The sequence below is a fragment of the Artemia franciscana genome, chromosome 11 (genome assembly GCF_032884065.1).
Source record: "Artemia franciscana chromosome 11, ASM3288406v1, whole genome shotgun sequence".
NCBI classification, from domain to species: Eukaryota; Metazoa; Arthropoda; class Branchiopoda; order Anostraca; family Artemiidae; genus Artemia; species Artemia franciscana.
In genome coordinates this window covers 13,441,133-13,464,624 of record NC_088873.1, presented here as the reverse complement: position 1 = coordinate 13,464,624, position 23,492 = coordinate 13,441,133, and the positions used below count along the sequence as shown (strand labels likewise).

Genomic DNA, 23,492 nt, shown 5'->3' with positions numbered 1-23,492 from the left:
CCCCTTCTGGATTTGGAAAGATACCTATTTTGGTTATTTTTCTAAAAGTTACATTTTGGCATTTTCATTAAAAGTTGCTTTTTGGTATTTTTACTGAAAAATACAACAGAATTGCCTTCCCCCTAGATTTTAATATATATTTTTCCTCGCCTCAATATTTCATATATTGACACCACCCATGTCTGAACTGATCAATTGCTTGGAATTATTTTTTCCTAGAGTGAGCGGATAGACGGCTGTAATATTGGTTTCACTTCAGAGCTGGTTGGAGACGCTTTTGGCATCAACATATTGCCTTCGTTGATAATTGAACTTGTTTGACCAGCTGATACACATCTGTCTTACTCGTTCTTGCAGCAGTCATTTGCAAGGTTTGGTTTGATAATGGGAAATCCGAAAATTGATAATACCGAGGTCGTCCATGGCGATCCACAAGAGCTGCCAAAAAAGGTATGTACATTATTACTATTGTTACAACTAGAAGGGGATAGAGCAGACGATGCTCCTCCTTGATAAGTACAGTTCAGTTTCAAAGGTTTAAAAAAGTTTGATAGATTAACTTCCTTTGAAAGAAAAGCCTGTACTTCTAGGTTTTCTCGATGGTTACACAAAAATAATGATGACTTAATATAGAGATATTTCAAATTCCCTTTATACTGAACCGTTTAGCCTATAAAATGTTTGCCAGAGCCCAGAATGCGCTTTTCCTCTCTCCCCAATTAGTTTGACCTGTCGATAAAAAACATTACGTAAAATTGTGGTGCAAAAGGTCGCTATTCTGCTGATTTTTCCAAAAAAATTATCATAATTGTATCAATTTTCTAATAAAGTCTCAACCTTGATCAAAACCTCGAGTATTTTGTGATCTCGTGGTCATTAGTGGTTTTAGGGCTTATAATCTGGGGGGGGGGGGGCAAGGTATACCAAAGGAGTATCAAAATATAAATAAAATGAATTTAATGTCAGAAAGACTGGTGGGGGCAGCTGCCCCCTCACCCAGGCCTAGAACTACTATCGATTGTGGTCCTTAATTATTTGATTTCTATTCTGAAGTTATAATAAATTAAACGGCACGTCTAAATGTGTGTGTTTATTTTTATTAAAGTACCAAGGTAATTTCTTAGACCACACTATTTTTCTATTTACGAAAATTTAAGGAAATTTATAGAGAAACGTACTAAAACGAACAACAACAGTAGTATAGTAATTGGTCAAAGGTCGAAAACGAAATGTATTCTATCGAATATATCCAAAATAATAAAATATACCAAATAAAATCTTGTTTTGCATACTAAATAAAAATTGTGTGCTTTTGTAAAAATGATATGTTACATAAAATATACTTTGCATTTTACTTAAAATATAAACAATAAAATATAAATATCGAAAGATAAAATAACAGACATTATTTTCAAATGTATTCAAAGAGTTAGGGCTGCCACTGAAAACTAGTTTTGTTTTTTTGTCGGCTACTAAAAACACAACAACAAAAATAATAAAAAATTCCAAATATTTCAACTCCACGTCCGTTACCCTTTATCAACATAAAATAAAAAAAAAAAATAACATAAATCAGTAAGAAAACACAAAAACAACACAACAAGAAAAAGATGACCAAAAGACAAACAAATAAATAAAACTCAAATTCTACCAAAATCTAGATATTTTTCCTCTCTAGGATCAGATTGGCAAATGGGGTCTGTCTAAAATAAAATACTGACTGCATAATTAGCGTTGTAGTTGTGCATAATTTTGATTTATCGACGAGTGTGACTATAACGTGGCCCAGGTGAAATTCCAAGGCAACAAAATATTCGGTATTCATATTTTTTTTTTGTTCTAGGTGCTTGAATTTGTAAGTGAGATAGCTCAATTGTGTCAACCAGATAAGATATGGCTCTGTGATGGAAGCGAAGATGAAAATAAAGATTTTACAAGGCTTATGCTAGAAGAAAACCTGGTCGTTAATTTGCCAAAATATGAGAACTGGTAAGTTATTATTGCTCTCTGTTGATACTTTTAAACTGATTACATGCTAATTAAGCAAATTATAATTGGTTTCAATGTATTTCTAAATCAGAAAGTGGATGCTTTCAAAATTGTAAAACGGGCTACTGGTCAGGATTGTGAACTGTTCCTGTTCCACAGTACCTGTAAACACAATAATAATGTTGCCGAAGAGTATTATTGACAATAGATGACTGACAATAATATTAAGCTAGCAATGCAAAAAAAAACAAAAAAAAACGAATAGCAAAAATGCCTTGCCGACACTTAACCAGTTTATGCAAACTGAGATTGGTTAAAAACTCAATTTGATTCCTACATCAAACAGGTTGTGGTAACGACCTGTAGTAAGGAGCGACCCGGCTCAATAGCAACCGAAACTCTAAAAAACGGAATTTTGATATCAATAGTTACATGAAAAGAATTGTATTTTAATGCTGATTTTGAATATAAAATTTTAATCAAGTTTAGTCTTACTATCAAAAGTTACGAGCCTGAGAAAATTTGTCTTATTTCAGAAAATAGGGAAAAACACTCCTTAAAAGTCATAGAATCTTACAAAAATCGCACCATCAAATTCAGCATGTCAAAGAACCCTACGGTAGAAGGTTCGAGCTCCTATCTACAAAAATGTGGAATTTTGTATTTTTTGCCACAAGACCGATCACGGATGCGTGTTTATTTGGTTTTTGTTGTTGTTTTTTTGTGTGTGTGTTTTTTCCCCAGGGGTCATCGTATTGACCCAGTGGTCCTAGAATGTCGCGAGAGGGCTCATTCTAACGGAAATTGAAATTTCTTGTGCTTTTTTTAAGTGACCGAAAAATTGGAGGGCATCTAGGCCCCCTTCCACGCTGATTTTTGATTTATTGGAATTTGTTTTATACAATACTTATATAAGATTTAATGGTAATTTGTACAAGCAAATCGTGGGAATTCCCATGGGGGGTAATGCCAGCCCATTTATAGCTGACTTGTTTTTAAGTCAACTCGAATATAAATATATGATGGATAAGAATAATCCAAATAATTTAAAACATGTTTTGTCAAATAATAAAAGATATTTAGATGATATTTTGGTTTTAAATTGTAAGGAATTCATTGATATTTCTAAAAATATATATCCATCAGAGCTTACTCTTGAACCTAGTCATGGCACTGGTCTAGAAGATCATTTCTTAGATTTGAATATTAATATTTCTGATAATAATAAATTAAGTTTTAAAATGTATAATAAAAAGGATGATTTCGATTTTGAAGTGATTAATTTCCCGTTCCCTGAAAATAATATACACTCAAATATCGCATATTCGGCGCATTTTTCTCACAGTTACTTAGATATGCAAGGATTTGTAGTAATTATATCGATTTTAAAAACAGATGTAAAATTTTCAGCCAAAAATTGATTTTAAGAGGTTTTTCTGCAAATAGATTAACTTGGCAATTTAAAAAAATTTAGTTTTCATTATTACGAACTTTTAAATAAATACCAAAAGAATTATCTTGAAATACTGAGCGAAATCTTTGGTTAATTTAGATTTTCCTTGTTACTGAGTTTGGCGTGTCCCTAGTTTTTGATAGTGAATTTCCGGAGGATTTTTCATATATTGTCGTTTCAAATGGCCTTATTTTACATGCATTCCTTGATTTTTATCTAGGTCACATTTACATTAATAGAGAAATTTTGACATAGTGAAAAACTTTGAATAATTGTTTAGTTTTAATATAGATTGTGAATTGGTAACTTAAATACATGAGAGCCAGAACTAAGGTAGGATAAGCTTGTTTTGGTGTTACTTGGTTGTTCTACATTTGTTTGTTTTTTCATAGGCATATATTTTGGGGGTGATACCTAACACGGGGATACCATGGGGAATTTATGGTAGGCACGCCACTTGCCTGGGTAGAGAATTTAAAGTGCTGAAACCCTATAGGCAAGTGTGTATTCTCCTGATGAGCCCTTGTGTTGGGTTGTTGCCTCTGAATTATTTGTCTTTTTTTTAATGTTTGGTAAATGACGACTTATACTTACGGACGACACGACTGCCTGTCCATGGATTATTCTTTATGGTTGATTGTGTATGGCTATGCTGTTTGACCTATGTGATTGACTATGAGTAGGGTTAAGGCCTCATTCAAGTGCTGATCTATATTAATCATTAATGTAGGAAAACAGTCTTCCTTTTTTCCTTCTGTCTTTTTTTTATGTGTTTGTGCTGTTGCACTGGTGATTTCTTTTTTCATTATATATTAATGGTTATTGGGAAGTGTACAGACGCTTTCAGGAGTATTTTTTGGTCGTGGGGGGGGGGGGTTGAGTTGAGGGGGTTATGCGGGGGGAACTTTCCATGGAAGAATTTGTCGTGGGGGAAGAGAATTTCTATGAGGGGGCGCAGGATTTTCTTAGCAATTTTTTAAAAAACAATGAAAAAATAAATATGAAAAAGTTTTTTCAACTGAAAGTAAGGAGCAGCATTAAAACTTAACACAAACAGAAATTATTTGGCATATGAGGGGTTCACCTCCTCCTAATACCTCGCTCTTTGCGCTGAAGTAATTGTATTAATTTCAACTATTTATTCTATGGCCTTTGTGATTCAGGGGTCATTCTTAAGGAATTGAGAGAAAATTTAAGCTTTAGTGTAAAGAGCAAGGTATTGACGAGGGGAAGAACCCCCTCATATTCGTAATAAAAACATACAAATATAGAAGTTCGTTACGTAAGTAAAATTCGTAAGTTACGTATATTTTTAATAATAAAAACGTTCGTAAAAATTTAAAGTTCTAGTGGCCTTTTTAAGTAACCAAAAAATTGGAGGGTAACTAGGCCTACTCCCCCGCTCCGTTTTTTTCAAAATCGTCCGATCAAAACTATGAGAAAGTGATTTAGCCAAAAAAATTAATTAATATGCAAATTTCGTTTTAATTATTCATATGTGGTGAGCCAAAATCAAAACATGCTTTAAATAAAAAGCGTTCAGAAATTAAATAAGAAACAAGTTTTTTTAACAAAAAGTAAGAAGCGACATTAAAACTTAAAGAGAACAGAAATGACTTCGTATATGAAATTGGCTGTTCCCTCCTCAACGCCCTGCTCTTTACGTATAAGTTTTTACTGTTTTAAAAAGTAGAGTCGAGAAAAAGAGTCAAACTTTACTGTTTTACTGTTTTGAAAAGTAGAGTTGAGAGAAAGTCAAATTGTAGCGTAAAGAGCGGGGCGTTGAGGAGGGAACAGCCCCTTTCATATACGGAGTAATTTCTGTTCGTTTTAAGTTTTAATGTCGCTCCTTACTTTTAGTAAAAAAAATTTGTTTTTTTATTTAATTTCACTCAAGGATGGGTGACACAGGGTTACTGCTGCATTTTCAGGCTTCTATACTGCAGTAATAAATGTTTTCTTAAAGGCAGTACTCCTAAAGTTTTATTCCTCAATACAAAACGTTGTCATTTCTACCCTGTGACTTATCAGAATTTTTGTTTAAGCTTTAAGAACTAATTGATACTGGGAAATAAGTGTATTACGTTTGAGGTCTAGGAAACATTATATAAATATGAAATTGTTATATCTTAAACCAGTTTATTTACTTTATATTGTGGCTAACGCACTGAAAATATTTTAATAAACTAAGCAGTTGTTGGAAGTAGGGTTGCCAGATTAAAAAAAAAGTAAAAAACCTTCAGTGGAAAATCTACCAAAAAAAGCTAAACCAAGTACCTTAAACAGGTGTGACTTTCCTTTGAAAGTGTTTTTGTCTTTGGGAATGAACAGTTTATTAGTGTTCTACGGACGTAAATCGCTTTCAACTTCAACTAATTTATTTTGCTTATTTATTTTAATGACTCAACGTGGCAATACTGACAAAATGTGGACTTCATTTTAATTTTATTTATTCATTTTAATAATAAGGATTGATTTATCAAAATTGATTTCTCTGGAAAATTATTTGATTTCCATCGTATAAGTCTATTATACAAGTTTTTACATAGTCCTTCCATTATACAAATAAAGAAATGGAACCAAGCTGAGCTGTTTGGAAAGAAGCTCACCCCATCTTTATTTCTTCAATTCTAGTTTATTCTAGTTAATTCTTTATTTCTTCAATTTATTTCTTTATTCTAGACTAGAATTGTCTAGACTAGACAAGAAATGGAACCAAGCTGAGCTATTTGAAATGAAGCTCGCCCCGTCTTTATTTCTTCGTTTTGAAATCAGAATTATATTAAGAGTGTAGGCTTTTTTGTGGAAACCTTTTATCTTGAAGTTTTTAAGTTGAAAAAAATGTAAAAAATTGAAAATATGTTTCTTTATGCGTAGGCTTATACAATCTACAGCAAGTAAATATGTTCTATAGGATGTCGTGAAAGTCTTCTCCGACCAATATAATACATTTATTTCAACATTAAGTGCTATGCATGATATTTGAAACGGGTGTTAAAATACTTAGAAAAAAGAAACAAGTTTTTCTTATATAGCCTTTGGAAACTACCGCTGCTAGAACTATTGTTGCAGTGTCGAACCACATTGGCCTATTCTCTCGTAAAAAAATCCTTCTTTATCCTGTCCTTCTTTAGGCCTTCGCAATATATCCTTTGGCAACTTCCCAATATATCCTTAAAGGAAAAAGTAGTTGGATATTCTCCGAATACGAATTCCCCTTTCTTGTGGAAAAAAATTGCCCAATGGTGCTACTGGAATTGGCTCTAGGTAACAATGATCGTTGAGAGTGATAAATGGATAGGGAAACATAACCTCCTTACCTCCCCCTCCCCCCTTGGCAGAATATTCTGAACTCATTATTTTACCTACAAATAAAAAAGAACAGTGGCTGATGAGTCATTTTCGGCTCATCAGTCACTGTACATTTTATTTGCTTCAGCATTGAAGTCTAAATTCTTACAGAGCAATGCAAAAGCAATAATTGTAAACGTGATAAGGCTCTAATGGAAACATGAGAGAAATAAATTTTTGTTTTAAGTATGTACCTGATAATTTTATGTTAAAAGAAAAATTGCTTATTATAGTGACATTAATAATAAGAAGTTTCCTTGCATTTTAATTTTCCCTTTTATATTTTTGTATAGTCTCCAGAACCAGCTTAGTGGTTTCTCGTGGTCCTAAAAAAAATTTGCTGCGATTTTATTCGTCGAAAATTCACGAAAATAGAATTCCACGGATCAGAACTATTATTTGGTTTAATCTGTAATAACTATAATACTTTAACATTTCTATAGACTCAGCAAATGTCGATGATTCCTTGGAACTGGAATTTTATTTTAGCTTATAAGATTCACGAACATAGTTTTCAACCAACAATTTTGTATGTTTGTTGTTTTTACTTATAATAAATAACCAAAAAAAGTTGATAGCGGGAAGAGATTTTCTGGTTATAAAAATCCTAAAAGAACAAAATTACATTTACCAATATTGATAAGCAATATCCTAAGAAAATGCCTTATATATTATCCAATGTTTCTAAATCTCTAATTTGCTTAAGGTTGTCCAGAATTTTTCGAAAGAAAATTAGGTTCTTCCAAATATTTCCGAAAATTAACGTTCTTTAATACACAATTGTTTGCACAAACATACGACATTAATTTTCGTACAAATTAATTTTCGAGGAGTTTACGGAGAGCTCGATTTTTTTTTTCGAGAAAATAAGTGAAACCTGGATATTTCGGGGATAGTGGAAAAACTGATATCCTATTAAGAATTTCTTAATGTAGCGTGTTGGCTCGTACAAACCCCCAAGATGTCGCAAGAATGGAATCAAAAACGTATATTTGCACTGAAGTTAAAAGAGAAGCTATTCCTGAGCCTAAGCCCGGAGTAAAGGGGACACTTGGTAATTGGATGTCACTGAAGCAGCTTGATGAGGAGATCAAATATCGATTCCCAGGATGCATGAAAGGTATCACTTATAAGCACTACAGTTTATTAAACAATATTTCCAGCTACTATTAAGCCTCATTCAGACCGACACAGTCTGTTTTCAGCGTTGTCAATAAAATATACAAACAGCATTTCATTTTTAAGTTTTGGTTGGCTTTGATTCACGACTTTACTTCCCAGTTTTCCCAGGAATTTCAAGAAAATCCTCACAGGGTACGACTTAACTTAATTTTGTTGCAATTTTTAACATAGAACAATGCATTTCACAATAGATTTATTTCTAGATGGAAATGATAGTGTTTGCTTGTTTATGTTGTTTTATTTTAACTTATTGACAATATCTGATTCGCATGTTATATTTTTAAATATCTTTGGGAATATTTGGAGTGTTTCACTAACCTTAAAGTTAAGTAAGATATTCAAGTTCAAGTGACAAAATATTGGCCTTGAAATTCCAAAATATGACTTTCTTGGCCGGCAGAGATATAAGGAACAATTTTGTTTTTGTTGTCAAAGGGCAAGAGAAGCATCGAGCAAAGTTTTACGATTGTAGTGGATAATTAAAGTACTAATTTTCTTTTGTATCCAATTAGATTTTGTTTTATTGAGTGGGAATGTCTTGTAACAGTTGTTATAGTCCTTAAAAAGCGTATATGAGGAAGAGGCAGCCCCCCTCATATGAAATAATTTCTCTTTGTTCTAAGTTTTAATGTTGCTCCTTCCTTTCAGTTGAAAAAAACTTATTTTTTAATTTAATTTCTTACCGTTTTTTTTCAGAAATACCTGGAAATCCCCCTTTCTTCCCCCTGTGTAAATTTTACACTGACCTACCCCCTCTAAAAAACTCTCCTCTAGATGAAAATTTCTCCTCTTGGAAAATCTCCACCCCTGCAAAAATTGTCCCCAAAAAACTGTCCGTATGTTTCCCATTCCAAATACTTTATGAGAATAAGAGGGAAAATGCAAAGCTTACAGCCCTATTTTCAGGGACTATGGGGATAAGGTGTCTTTGGATAAAATAGGTCTGGGAGAGGGACTAGATACCTTCCAGTCTTTTTGGTCACTTAAAAAAGACACTAGAGCTTTGATTTCTGTTTGAATGAGCCCTTTCCCTACTTTCTGGACCGTTGGTTTGATACGATCATCTCTGGGAAAAAATAACAAATAAACATGCATCTGTGATCTTTCTTCTGGCAAAAAATACAAAATTCCAGGTTTTTGTACCAGATCCTCAAAATTGAATATGTCCAATGTCTGAAAAAAGGTTTGGGGTTTGAAGTTAAAACTTTAAGGTACTGCTAAGGAAAGGAAGGTGAATGGGCGAAGGCTACTTCAATTTTGTTTCGGAGGGAGTGTAAGGGGTAAAAGGAGCTATATCTTGCGGGAGAGAGTCTTTTTAGATCAAATGACCCTAAATGCATCCAAGCTGTCAAAATACTGTATCTGTGAAATTTGGAAACACCTCGGGACATCGAGTTGAAACTTTGAAAGAGAACAAGGGCTCGAGAATGTATGGTAAAATTAATCAAATGACACTGTGTGTATCTAGGTTATCAAAATACCATATTTCCAATATCTTGGGAACAGTTTTAGGTTTGGAGTAGAAAAGAAAGAGAGGGCTGTGAGAATCCAATTTTGTGATGTTAGGAGACAGCTAAAAATATCATGTATCCGAATCACCTTAATTCTTTTTTGAACTTTAAGCACCAATAGGAATTATAACTTATCCAAATCTAAGTAGTGAGATAAATTACTTGTGCAAAAAAACTTTACAGATATGCCTAATGTTAACCATGAATAAAACCATGTTAATTAAAATGAAAAAAAAAAATTGGAAAAAAATATGTTTCCATAAAAAAGATTTTCAAAGAAAAGTAGAGCCATACTAAAACCTAAGAAGAACATAAATAAAGTCCTAATTTAAACTTAAAACGAACAAACATTATACCAATCAATAAATAAGACTCAAAACGAACAGAAATTAAAACAAAAAATCACATCAAACATAAAGATAACATATACTCCTATACATATTATAGAGTAAAAATAAGGATTAATTAGTTAATTCTGAGTGGGTCTGAAATATATTGCCGTGCTAGACAAAAGAAATGTACGCTGAAGCTTAAGAAATGTCCTGAATGCAAAAGTTTTACGAATGGTTCAAAATTACTCACCAAATAAGGCATATATTGAATGCCACGTTTGATAAAACACTGCAACTAATATCTGACTTATTATGTTAACCGTCACGTTTCTATTCATTATCTTTTTAGTTTCGGGTTACGTATAAGTTTGGTATAAAACTTGAAATGTTTCAGAATCGTGTTAAGATTATTTGAAATTTTTTAATCATCCTAGTTACCAAGTTACCAAGTTCAATATGACATAACAAAAGATCTTAACTGATATGACATTTTGGAGATTGAGAGGGGGTTGAATGTTTGTTCTGGGGTTGGAAACGCCTACGATCTGTCAAGCCTACATTTATCCAACTTCACGGCTTCTTCGCTAGGTATCGTTCCGTTTCTGCAAGACTGTAACTCCATTTTCCCTAAACATCATAGAAATTCTCGTTGAGAACCGGGACTAATCCATCGAATTTTGCTTGAGTGCAAAGATCTGAACTGGAAAATTGGTTGCGAGGACTTAGCCCTTGAACAATTTATTCGATATTTTTTTCGCACACGTGCATATTACGAAGTGAAATTTAAGAATCGTGGAATCAAAAAAAATCCCGACCAAACAAAATAAAATAGCAATTAATTATTTTAGTTTTAGTTGTTTAAATATTTATTATCTCCTTTTTTGGACAAATAGGCAAAATTTAAAAAAACTAATATTTGATTATCTCCTTAATGAGCTCCTCAGTACTACAGAAAATAAAAATCAAGCCAATATCAATAAACATATGTGAAAAAATGAAGTGACTAAATTTAATTTAGCTGCGAGTCTGCATTCATGCCGACCACATAATTTCCCTTTGAGAAAAAATTGATAAAACTATGGAACTGAAATATCAATGCAAAGCGCCAAATTTCCTAATCAAATGTCATCACGTTACGGCATTGTTCAAATAAAACTTATTTTTACCTTGAAGTATAGTCATAAATTCGCTTTTATTTTACTGCTTTCTTCAAACTTACTTCAGATAGGAATTATCCTTTTTCCAAATACTATGGGAATGTCTTTCTAGGTCGAACCCTTTATATTTTACCATTTTCAATGGGACCAATAGGATCACCAATCAGTCACATCGGAGTTCAGGCATCTGACTCAGTTTACGTTGCAGCATCAATGAGAATCATGACTAGAATGGGAAAAAATGTATACAAAGTTCTAGGTGATAAGGATTTTGTCAAATGTATACACAGGTAATGTATTTTCACCATTTTTAAAGATGGACAAAGGTCCCAAATCCAGTAAACTAGGTCAATTTCTTCTGGCTTTACGCGAAGTTCAAATTCAGAATTCAAGGTCAGTGACTTTAAGTGTGAGACTAATGTTGCAATATGATCTATTAACAACATAGGGCTTGCGCAGTTTTCAAGGTTTTGTGAAAACTGTAACAACGATCTTCATTTTTCCACGCTATTTTTAATATCAGTGATAATAAAAAGTAGGTAATTTATTAAAGCAGCGTAGTATGTATCATTTTGTTACACATTAACAGCAAACTTTAGTTGGACCTTCACCCTTACCCTTGAAATAACTTGGTCCTTTTAAGAATATGATCAGATAACAGCTTATCTGTCAAAGATCCACAAAACTTTGTTCTTCTAGCCCCGCCTTATTTGCCTCTGTCTTCCCTCGTATGCCCTTTACTCTGTTCAATATAAGTCTTGCTCTGCAACTGTGATTTAAAGGTCATAGCGCTGCAACACTTCAAATAGCTTTGGAATCAGAAGTCTATAACAATAAAGTTGTATACAGACACCTATAACTGTATTCTCTAGCCCTATTTTTGAAGGTTTACAAGAAGTTTATAATTTGTAACATTGGTAAAATATGACAGTTTTTTGGCAAAGCAGAGGCTATTTCCCCACCTCAATCCAACCAGAAAAAATTTTTTCAAGCTCAAAGAGATTTGCAGGTTACCTATTGTATTTATAGAATATGCTACTACTATGTAGACCTATTGTTGTATTATATTACCTATTACTATATGTAATTTATGTTCTCTGACCTCTGTTTGCCTTTAAAATCAACGTGAACCATGTATTTTATCATATTTTCTATGCCACCCACTACTTTACTAAAACATTTCATTTGTGTATTTTTTCAGGGGCTTCTTTACCATACAGGTAAACTAGGCAACCACCAAGGCTACAGGGGCCTGAGGAATGCCTAGGTAGCCGATATGGGGATGCCCTGTTTACTGATGGTCCTGACTCTACTTTTTACTTCTAAATGTGCCCCTACCCTTTCTATTTTCCCTTCAAGCGTATGTTCTTTACTCTGTTCTATTGTTTCGGCTGTATAGGAAGTGGCCCATTATGTGTCCTGTTAAGTTTTGTCACATAAGGGAGTATGTAGAATCAAAATAATTATGGTGGTCTTTTGAAACTATATACTGTTCCAAACCATGATATTTCTGCCCCTCCCTGCTACTTAAGCAAGTTGAACGAAGTACTGAAGTTCTGGATATACCATGGGGCTGATCACTGCTGTAGAAGTAAACTTTTGAATGTGTGATTATTCCAAGCGCGGAACTCAGCAAATTCTTCAGTCTGTCAAAAAAAAAGAACGAAAAGATGTAGTAGTGGATAAGGAAGGAAACACTGGATGGAGAAGCAGAAAAAAGTTGTTAAATGTCTCTGAATACATCTTGAGAAAAAAAAAACTAAAAAAACACGAAAAAAGGACCAGGCCACTCAAAAACCTTTTTACCTTAGGGTCTGCATAATTCCTTGTGGACTCTGTTCCCCTCCTACGTATTAACTGAAGGATCCGCATGTTCTGGTGCTGTAATATAAATTCATAACATTTGATAATTTCATATTTTGTTTGTCATTTTGGTTCACATTCATACAAATTTGTAAAGCAAAAGAAAGGTAATCAAATTCTAAAATTGTTTGTTTTTTAATTTGAGAGTTTCAATTTCTCTCTCGAACCTTTCCTGAAAGTTACAGCACGATAGTTCCTTTTGTTCGTGGGATATTAAAGATTGACAGTTTTTTTTTTTTTTATTCCTTTTGATCCTGGGTGAGTGGAAGTATTCAAGCCAGATAACTCCGTTTGATCTCGTGCTCTCAAATTTTCTGAAAAGATATATAATTTAGGCCCGAAATTTTGCACCACAAAGAAACTGTGTATTTAAAGAAATATTGCTCCAAAACTTTTTTTTTACTAGCTTAAACTCTCACCGAGCAGAGCTAATTAGACGGACTTAGATTTTTTATTCTTATTAATAGCTTAAATTTCGACTAAGAAGCAAATCAGGCTTTAATAAGGCCGGGTTACTCTGGCTTACACTTAGGGAATGTTGTTACTGGACTCCATAAAATGTATCTTTTTTGTACCTAATTTTTTTTAGCGTTGGCGTGCCTCTGCCTGCACAAAAACCAATAATCAACAACTGGCCCTGTGATCCTGAAAAGACTATGGTTGCTCATAAGACCAAGACCAATGAGATATGGTCATATGGCAGTGGCTACGGAGGAAATTCTCTTCTTGGGAAAAAATGTTTCTCACTTCGTATTGGCTCTGCTATTGCCAGAAGAGAAGGATGGCTTGCTGAGCACATGCTGGTGAGTACATAAATTCAATAAATTATAAACTGCTTCAATAATTCAAAGACAAAATTATCTATCTGCAGTTTCGTTATCAAAGAAAGTTTTTTGGTAGTTCACAATTTGTATTGAAAGCCATAACACCATTAGTAGACTTAGGCTTCTATGGATATGGGAGTAAGGGATTCTTGAGCAGATTTGGCTCATTATGGAGCTGCAATAGTATATGGAGTTTTCATGAATTTATACGGGGAGAATGAATGAATGAATGAATGAACTTTATTACCCGTAAAGTATAAAAAACACAAAGTACGGAGTATTATAAATAAATAAACAAAAACAAATACGATAAACAGCGAAGAAAAACAAAGTTCAAACTAACAAAAGACAACATGGACTAATCAACCAGTATCAATATGGAAAAAAGGCTGCAGAGGGTCATAAACGTGAATAAAGTTGACAGTCTTTTTACATAAATCATCACTGGAAGACCGATTCCGAGAAGGCACATCTACTAAACCAAATCGAGCAATTATTTTTTTGTTTCGGTGCCATCTAGGAAGCTGGAGGAGGAATTTGCAATATCTGAAATAAGCCGTACGTAGAGTATGTCGATCTTTCTTACGAAACAGATGAGCCATGCCTGATAAAAACAAAAGCACAGGGGCGCAATAAGCGTTATAAATCATGCACAAACCGTTGCGGTTGTAACGGCTTTTGTTTGGGGATATTTTTCCGTAAGCGACGCGTAGGTTTTTCACGGCTTGATTCACTAGGGATGAACAGGTAGTGGAAAGTGTTGGGCCGAAACACAGACCATGCCAACAAACTAAAGAAGAACGAACTAAACTAAAGGAGAATGAAAGGTTTTCTTACAGACTGGGAAAACGTGGACATCTTTATGTCAATTTATCAGGCTGCTTAGTGTATTTACCATACATTGATTAGTCTTAAGTCAAATGATTTGCAATGTAAGATGAGTATTTAAACATTAGTTTTGATAAATTATAGCACGTAATTTTAATGTTTTTGTCTTTTTAAGATCCTAGGATGGGTGGAGGCCGACAATTTTAACAAGCTCCTGAAGTTTCATTCCCTGATAGCTTCGACCTCGTAACCCTGAAAATTTCTGGATTTCCAATAATTTTCAATGTATTTGATAAAACTATCATATATTTTATCCTTTGACCTATTTTTTACCTATTTTTTAGCCTCTTTTCCTACACAGAAAGCCCTTTCCCTTCACTTTTGGCTGTTAAACTCGTAAAATTTTTATCGATATGTTTGTGATACCTCTTATGTTTGCTTATAAGTATCTATTTCGGGGTTTGTAAATTAGGATTCCTCCCAACCCTTTGATAAAATAGAGGAGCCATAAAACCTACACGGGAAAGAGAAAACTAGGTGAACGATGAAAAATCGATATGAAATGCATCGAAAACTTAGCTTCCCACTGCCAAAAGCGTGTAAGTCATATATATGATGAAAGCGTGGCCGTCCTATGTCTGCTGACACTCATAGCGATGGTGCGCTATTGAATTACAACTCACTTACCTACACTCCCTTTAGCGTTTGGCATCCAACTTAAATAATTAGCTCAAAACGACAACATCTACGTTAACTTTTTTTCAATACGGATAAATGTTATAAAAATAACAGAAAAGCTAGTTCAATGGAAAATAAAAAGAAGATTTTTGTGTGTGTGTGTGTGAGGGGATAATCCGAAATCTGGCATGTTAAATTTTAAAGTACTAAATAGAACCTTTATGGCACCAAACAGCTTATTTTGTTTTAGTTTTTACTGTCATTTCCACTTGATTTGGGAAAATTGGCATCAACTTTGCCCTTCCCTGAGGATTTTGACGAAATTAAATTTCAATAGTCCGTGAAATCCCTGTAAATTGCTCCCTTTTTTCCGACTTACAATTTTCTGAAATGGTAAGCTATTCCGTGTAGTTCCTTTGTTTCCATATTAATATCCTAGTTCACAAGCAGTCACTTTACGAAGGATCACTTAATGGAGCTGTCAACTCCTGTCTTATAGTAAAAAAAAGTTTCTGGAATATTTCGCGTACTTACATTGAAGAAAATCTCATATCATAAGCTTTATATCTGCGTAAAATCGAATTTCGAAAAAAGGCGTCTTTTTTCAAATGAAGGCAAATAGAAACGTTTAACCTGAAAAGGTGCAAGAAAAGGCTACAGGAATTATCCTGTATAGGAGCTGGGAATACTCCTCTCTTACCCTACTGCTCATTACGTCAAAGTGTGATCAATGATTTGCTGAAAGTCTTTTAAGCTATTTCATGAGCTTTATGCACTGAGGTTTATGTTATGTACTTTATGTACTTTCAAATATGAAGATTTTATTGTTTAAGATAAATTAAAATAGACAAAACTTCTCTTTCAAGAAGAACAGCGGTAAAAAAAAAAAGTTGAACTTTCATCATATTATTGTTTTGTTAACAACAAGAACATTCATTCTAAACTCCAGCGACGCTATTTACTTTCTTTTGGATATTGTTTTGTATTTTAATTGCTGTTTATTTAGTATTATATTCAGGGTTGTTCCAATTATAAGAAGGTTCGTAGCCCCCTTCAGCCATCTGCCCTTTATGATAAAGATCAAACTTAGCGTAACAAAACTAGAAGAATAACGATTAGGTGTATTTGCTTTCTGCCATAAATTAAGATCATCTTAGCAAGATTCCATCCTCACCATCATTCCATTCCCTCCCTCCCCTGCTCCTTAAGTTTAAGTTGATTTATTATCTTCTTTTGTAATTTTATAATAACTATGTTGTCTATTTGAATATACTGTCTCCAAAATAATTGGGAAGCTGAATATTTTCAGCAACACATACTGTTGTTTAATTTCCTTGCTTGTTTGTGATTTATTTATATTTTTGTGTGTATATGGCCCATCGGCTTTTGAAATACACTTATCTATCTATATGTTGAACGCTTAGTCTCCAAAAGGAGGAAGATTATGGGTTAATTTGCATTGCCATATGTATCTAAAAGGTCTTTTACAAAAAATTTGATTTATACATAAAAATATATTTTTGGGTTTCAGCCCCCCCCCCCGTAAATAAAAAGGCCAACTGTACTTCTTCTAATTGACGAAGCTCAACTTGCAATGTTTTGGAACTGTCTGTATTACTATATGCGTGATTTTTAATAACAGTTTATTTCGAATAGTATGTATATGCGTGAGTGTAAGACGAACTCACAACCATGCGCCAGTATGGCCTCTCAAACAAGAAGGCTAAAGAGCCTTTTGATGCTACTAAACCGATTGGTTATCCTGTAGTCTTCTACCTAAAGTTTAAATTATTGGATTGTGGCATAAACTGGAGTAAATCGGCACTTTTCTGTGGCACTTTACTTTTATTACTTAAAAGGACTGCTAAAAATTTCAGAAATTTCAGAATTTTGAAATTTTATATTTTGTAGATAGAAGCTCAATATTTCATCTTAGACTTTTCAGGCTTGTTGAATTGGACAGTGCAGTTTTCACTGTTAAGTTTTAGGATTTTACACCGTTTCAGATTTTGGCATTGGTTTCATATTGATTGCACATTTTTATATATTTTCCAGATTGTGGGAATTACAAACCCCCAAGGTGTCAAGAAATATATTGTTGGTGCTTTCCCAAGTCAATGTGGGAAGACAAATTTAGCTATGCTGACCTCGCCTATTCCTGGATATAAGATTGAGTGTGTTGGCGATGATATAGCTTGGATGAGGTTCGATGAAAACGGGGTATTACGAGCTATAAATCCAGAATTTGGTTTTTTTGGTGTTTGTCCAGGTTAGATTAATATATCTACCTAACAATGTATAAGTGTACTTTGTGCTGAATGATAATTTAGCCTATTGGCAAATAATCAGTAACTACTGGTGGAGATATTATGTGCAGAATGAATAATTACAGATAATCCATCCATGCTGTATTATAGCCTATATAATGTTAAGGTGATAATGTGTAGTTATTGTTATAATTTTTCACAGGTGATTTTATATTCTTCCACCAAAAAGTAGCTTATCTTTGTTAAGTTGCAAATTGCTTAAAGCTGTGATAGCAAAGTATTTTGGCTCGTGCCAGAAATACCATTAATGTCAGTGCTTATGTCCGTGATGCCATTTTATAACAATAATGGCAAACAGGTGTCGTTATTATAATACATGGGACCTGGTTTGTTTTATAACGTTTACCCGACTTCATATCTGAGGAGGGATGATATTTGTTGAAAGGGCCACAGCTTTGCAAAATAGATGAAAAAACGAAGGATGTGGAAAATATTGAAAATAATGGGGAAAATCACCAAAATTTCGAGACTTGAAGGGTAGGCACTGGTTTCAAGCCCTTGCTATTATGATTACCTGAAACAGATCAATGGACTGTAAAAATAGTATCCCCTAAGGCTATCTATTGATTCGAATCTACCACCTCTTTCTAAAAATATCACAAATTAAACGTTTCACCTTTATTAAAAATAAAAAAAGAATAATTATAATGTAAATTCTAAAATGAGGTTCTAGCATAATTGCGTCAATCAAACTATAAAGCTTTTTATGCATGCATGCAGAGAGTTTTCAGAAAAAGAATTTTGAAGTAAATATTTCAAAACAATCCGCTGAAATAGAAAATTTCGTTCTTACATATTGATTGATCTCAGTTATTTTGCTCAGTTTCTTTACAAAACTCAGCCAACACACAAGGTCTGAGTGTGTTTGCTATATAATAAATATTGGGAATAATACAGCGTTTTCACTGTTTGAAGCTCAGTTGAGCACATGATGATTCATGGAAATCAAATATGATTTCCAGTCTTTTGCCAAGGGGCAAAAAATTCTGAATTTAGGCGGTTATTTGGTTTTTTCTCGATTTTTTTTTAATGCTTGTATCTAAAAAAAAAATTCAAAATATGGAGGGGGGATCTATTATTTTATCTGGAAAGATAGTAGCATGGTAGATCAGGGGGCTAATGCCAGCGTGTTGGGTGCTAGGATGATTTTCAGTTTTTTTGCGAAGATGCAAAAAAAATTCAAAATCTAGGAAAGGATTTTGTTTTGTTTTCCGATTTGTTTTAATTAATATACCAAAAAAAGTATTTTTCAGATTCTAGGGAGGAACATTTTTTCAGATTCTAGAAACATATTGGCATGGCAGATCAGTGCTATTGTCAACATGTACGCACCCAATAATTAGGGAACCTCTAGTTATTAATTTGATTAACGACGAGCAAATACCCAAGAACTTTATCCGGAGATAGTCAGAGGAAACAAAGCAATAAATGCAGAGTACACAAGAAAAACTGTAACATACTAAACAAAACTAGTACTACCGCTACTATCAACAACTCGTCGAAGCACCGGGGTGCTTCATGTCAAAACAGTTGCGCACGTTCCCCCTCCATACCAATCTTTTAATAATTACACCCTACTCCTTGCCATGAATTGTCAGTATTATTTAAATTACTTCTTGTGGCATTTGCCTTCTATATGCTGGACAATCTTTGACCAGCTATCTTCTTTTTCAAAAATTTAACCTACCGTCGTTTTATTAGGGCCTTAGAAGGCGAGATCGAACGATATTTTTGCACAGATGAATATTTGATATTCGGTACCTAGAAATATCTGTGGACACTTTTTTTAGAAGACATCTATTATATCTTACTAGATTTTTAGGCAAACGTATTCATGAAACAGTATCATTTCACTAGAAAGATGGACAACGCCTGGTTCTGCTGCAAATACAAGTAAAAAAAACTGGTTGTACTTTAAGAGTCTTTTGAAAGGATGCCTAACGACATCTATTTGCGTTCAGGTTTAAACGTGCAAGCGTTCAGTAGAATAGAATTGGGATTTGATAGGGGTAAGCTTTACAGTCATTGCAAGAACCTTCAAGGTTAAGCGTTAACTATCTGTTTTATGCACTACATATCCTGTATCATAGGGCACCAGTGTTCGCTGCTAGATTTCAAGTGACACTTCCTACAAAGAGGGACATTTGTATAAAATTAGTTTTTATTGTTTTGTCCTTTCCATTTTTATTCTAAGTGTATCTTTGGGTATTTTCAGGAACAAATCACCATACAAACCCTGTGGCTATGGATATGATATTCAAAAATACGATTTTTACAAATGTAGCAAAAACCAGTGACGGTGGTGTTTTCTGGGAGGGTCTTGAAAATGATTTGAAAGCACACGTTTCCATCACCGCATGGACGGGAGAAAAAAACTGGACGAGGGATTCAGGTTAGTTCTATCTCCTTCTTTTCTTACTTTTCTCCGTCGTATTGTTTGCCACAAAATATAAATGAAAAAAAAACTATAATGAAATTCAAGTTAAACTTGCTGAAGCCCCATTTGCATAAACATTTCACTAATAATAAAATTCAGCTTATATTATTTTTTAGAGTCAATGGAACGTAAACCTGTTTATAGTGGCTGATTAGCTTGTAGTACAAGTTCTGGTATTGTAGTATTTAGTATTGTATTGTATCGAATTAACAAGGCTTCTTAGCTACTGAGGTCCTTTTGCCAGCCCTGCAATGTGCTGCTACAGCTGAGTTCACACTCCGGGTGCTATATTACCAAACTGAGGTCAAACTCACTGAGCCACCACCGGATATTTGGACTTTACCTCACACTGGCTGGTCAGAAGATTCTTTGGTAGATTCTGATTGGCAAAAATCTTCTTAATCATAAGATAAGGTTATGGCGTTGGTTCATTTAAAATTAGAATTAACACTGAAATCTGCTTACTGTCATTTACTTATATTAGATTTCTGGACATGCTGAATCTCAATACAAAAAATATCTTACTGTAGATGGAACACTTATTGAATAAAAGTGTGGTCTTCAAGTGACTAACTCCCTACAAATGATCATGAACATCCTAGTTGGCAGTGTGTCCCCAATTTTCAAACCAGCAAATTTATTGTATTGAAAGCACTATAGAAGTCATTATTTTACACTAAACAACGTCTTGTTGGAATAATGTATCCTAGTCTAATGTATTTTAACCTTATTTCATGACTGTGCCCCAAAATTGTAAACACATTTTTAACAAATAATTATTTGTTAAATACAGTATATCAGTGAACTTATAAATTGTAAGTACACTGGTGCCTAAGTGAACAGTTTGTGGTAACGGAATGTAAGGAGAGATCCGGCTCAGTAGTAACCGAAACTCTTAAAAAACGGAATTTGATACCAGTAGACACATCAAAAGAATCAGATTTTTATGCTGATTTAGTCTTGTCCATCAAAAGTTACGAGCCTAAGTAAATTTGTCTTATTTTTGAAAAAAGGGAAAAACACCCTTTAAAAGTAATAGAATCTTAATGAAAATCACACCATTAGATTCAGCGTATGAAACTTATTGTAGAGGTATCAAACCCTTAATGCGAAAATCTGGAATTTTTTTTTTGCTAGAAGAAAGATCACGGACGCGTGTTCATTTGTTTGTTATTTCCCAGGAGTGATCGCATCGAAGCAATGGTCCTAGAATATCGCAAGAGTGCTCATTCGAACGGAAATTAAAAGTTGTATTGTCCTTTTTAAGTGACGAAAAGATGGAGGGCAACTAGGCCCCCACCCACGCTCAATTTTTTTCATGGGGGAAGAGACACTGCTATGAAGGGGGCGTCGGATTTGTCAGCATTATTTAAAAAAACGATTAGAAATTAAATTTTAAAAAAAATCTCTTTTTAACTGAAAGTAAGGAGCCACATTAAAACTTAAAACGAACAGAAATTACTACGTGTATCATAAATTTTTTTAATTAGTTTCTATATAAAAGTATTAATTCAAATGTCTTTTGTTTTGTCTTTTTAATGGGATACTTGTTTTTTTTTGTTTTTTTTTTACCATCAGAGATTTGATCTCCTATCACACCTAGTGGCCTGCCAAAACCTAAAAGGAATGGGTGCTAAAAGCCAAACGCTAGCCATTGTGCTCAATTTTTTTCTGTCTGAAAGGCAGCAAAAAGTATTTGCTTGACAAGAAGAGGACTGTGACTCAGAGTGGAGTAAAATAACCTGTGGTGCCCCGCAAGGGACGAAACTGACAGGAATAACGTTTCTTGCCGTCATCAACTACTTGATGGTAGAACATACTGACAAATACAAATTTGTCGACGATTTGTCGCTCTTACTCCCCTATCTTCTTCATGGCAATGTCCCCACCAAACAATTCCCTGAAATCACTTTCAATCTACTAAGTTCACAGTGCTCTGATATGAAAATGACTATTAACTCTGTTAAGTCAAAAATACTTAGACTGAACCCGCTAAAGAGAGACTTCGTCCCCCTGAAGTTCCTTTCCCTGTTGTGAGTGAGGTGAAAATACTAGGTGTCATTTTCTCACATGATTGCACCTTTACTACCCATATTAATAATGTGACCCGTAAAGCAAACGCATCTCTGCAAACTCTTTCAAAAATGCGTCACTTCGGGTGCAACGCCCACAGTCTTCTGCGGGCATACCTGTGCTACGTACGCCCCATACTTGAATACGCCTGTCCCGTCTGGGGCTCGTCAGTATTGGCCACCCATCTAATGCAGGAACTGGAGTCAGTTCAAAAACGGGCAACCAGGATCATCCTGAGTAACAGAGACATTTCCTACCACGATGCCCTAGCAACCCTTGAACTCCAAAGTTTGGAACTCCGTTTGGGCGAGCTTATCCTGAGCTTTGGCAAAATGCTGCTGTCTAACCCTGCTCACCGTGATATTTTACCACCAGAAGCCTTGACAGTCAGCCGTACGAGACAGAAGCTAAGACTTGTGCCTGTGCGTGCTCGGACAAACCGCTACCAGAACTATTTTGTCCCTTTTTTTTATGTCAATATATAACAGTGCATAATAACATGTTTTGTATTTCAACATCAAATTAGCCATTTGACCTACGATTGTTGTTTAAATAAACCTTTGTTTCTCTCTTTCTCTCTCTTTCTCTTTGATGCAAGGATTGATGCTGCTTACGACTAATATAAAACTATGTTAAGGTCGTAGTTGTTTTCGTGCACCAGTAAGAAAAAGCAAAAGAAAAAAACAAATTTTGATGGCTTAAAAATGATAACGTTTTTGATATTACTTTTCTTTTGCGCAAAGGATCTAAAAACTAGTTGTTCCTAGGATTATATAAACATACCAAGAAATTTTTTTCAGGAAATATTAACTGATCAACGATCCATACTTTGATCTTGGGATAAGTTAACGCTTGAGGTTTAAGTCTTCATAAAATTAAAAATTGTTGGGAGTATTGCAAGATGATCGGCAAAAATTCTGTTATTCTCTATAGAAGGTCAAATAACCTGCTCGAAATGCATCCACGAGACAGCCACAACACTTCAGAATACAAGAAGAGGCTGTGTGCTCTGAAGTTATGTCCTATAAAACGATTTAAAGTTTTTTAGCACGTGACAAAAAGTCATATTATTTTCAAAGGCTCAAATAAGTCGGATACTTGAATGGATGAATAAATTTGTTTGTTTTTGAATTTCTAGTCTTACTATAACCGTGATTTATTGCATGATCAACAGATCAATATTCAAGAATTTAACCAAAACATTTTTCTAAGTAGGCAAAGCCAGAGACAGAACAACAAGGTAAAAAGGGTTTTTTACGGTTTGGTTTAAATGCCAAAAGAGCAACTTATTATTGGTTTTTGAATTTATTATTATAATCAAACAGAAGAAAGTATACAACCACAATAAAAAAAACAGACACACATAAAAGACAACGCAGAAATGGTGTTGGCCTAATCCTTATGGACTTGTTATTAAGAAAATAAGGCTATGAGTAGATGATTATTTTTAGAAGATCTAAGACCATAATAATACCTTTCACCGATAA

The 23,492-nt window shown here is 34.0% G+C and overlaps 1 protein-coding gene across 1 annotated transcript in view; it reads left to right on the top strand.

The window, feature by feature from the left end:
* Positions 1 to 265: 265 nt before the first annotated feature.
* The window catches only part of LOC136032839 (phosphoenolpyruvate carboxykinase [GTP]-like), a 53,703-nt gene continuing 30,476 nt past the window's right edge, over positions 266 to 23,492 (top strand). Inside the window, exons 1-7 of the mRNA XM_065713248.1 lie at positions 266 to 450; positions 1,844 to 1,989; positions 7,729 to 7,913; positions 11,088 to 11,265; positions 13,428 to 13,641; positions 17,224 to 17,437; positions 19,711 to 19,887. Coding sequence (XP_065569320.1) covers positions 385 to 450; positions 1,844 to 1,989; positions 7,729 to 7,913; positions 11,088 to 11,265; positions 13,428 to 13,641; positions 17,224 to 17,437; positions 19,711 to 19,887 — 1,180 coding nt within the window. The 5' untranslated portion in view covers positions 266 to 384. The remainder of the gene's footprint in view (positions 451 to 1,843; positions 1,990 to 7,728; positions 7,914 to 11,087; positions 11,266 to 13,427; positions 13,642 to 17,223; positions 17,438 to 19,710; positions 19,888 to 23,492) is intronic.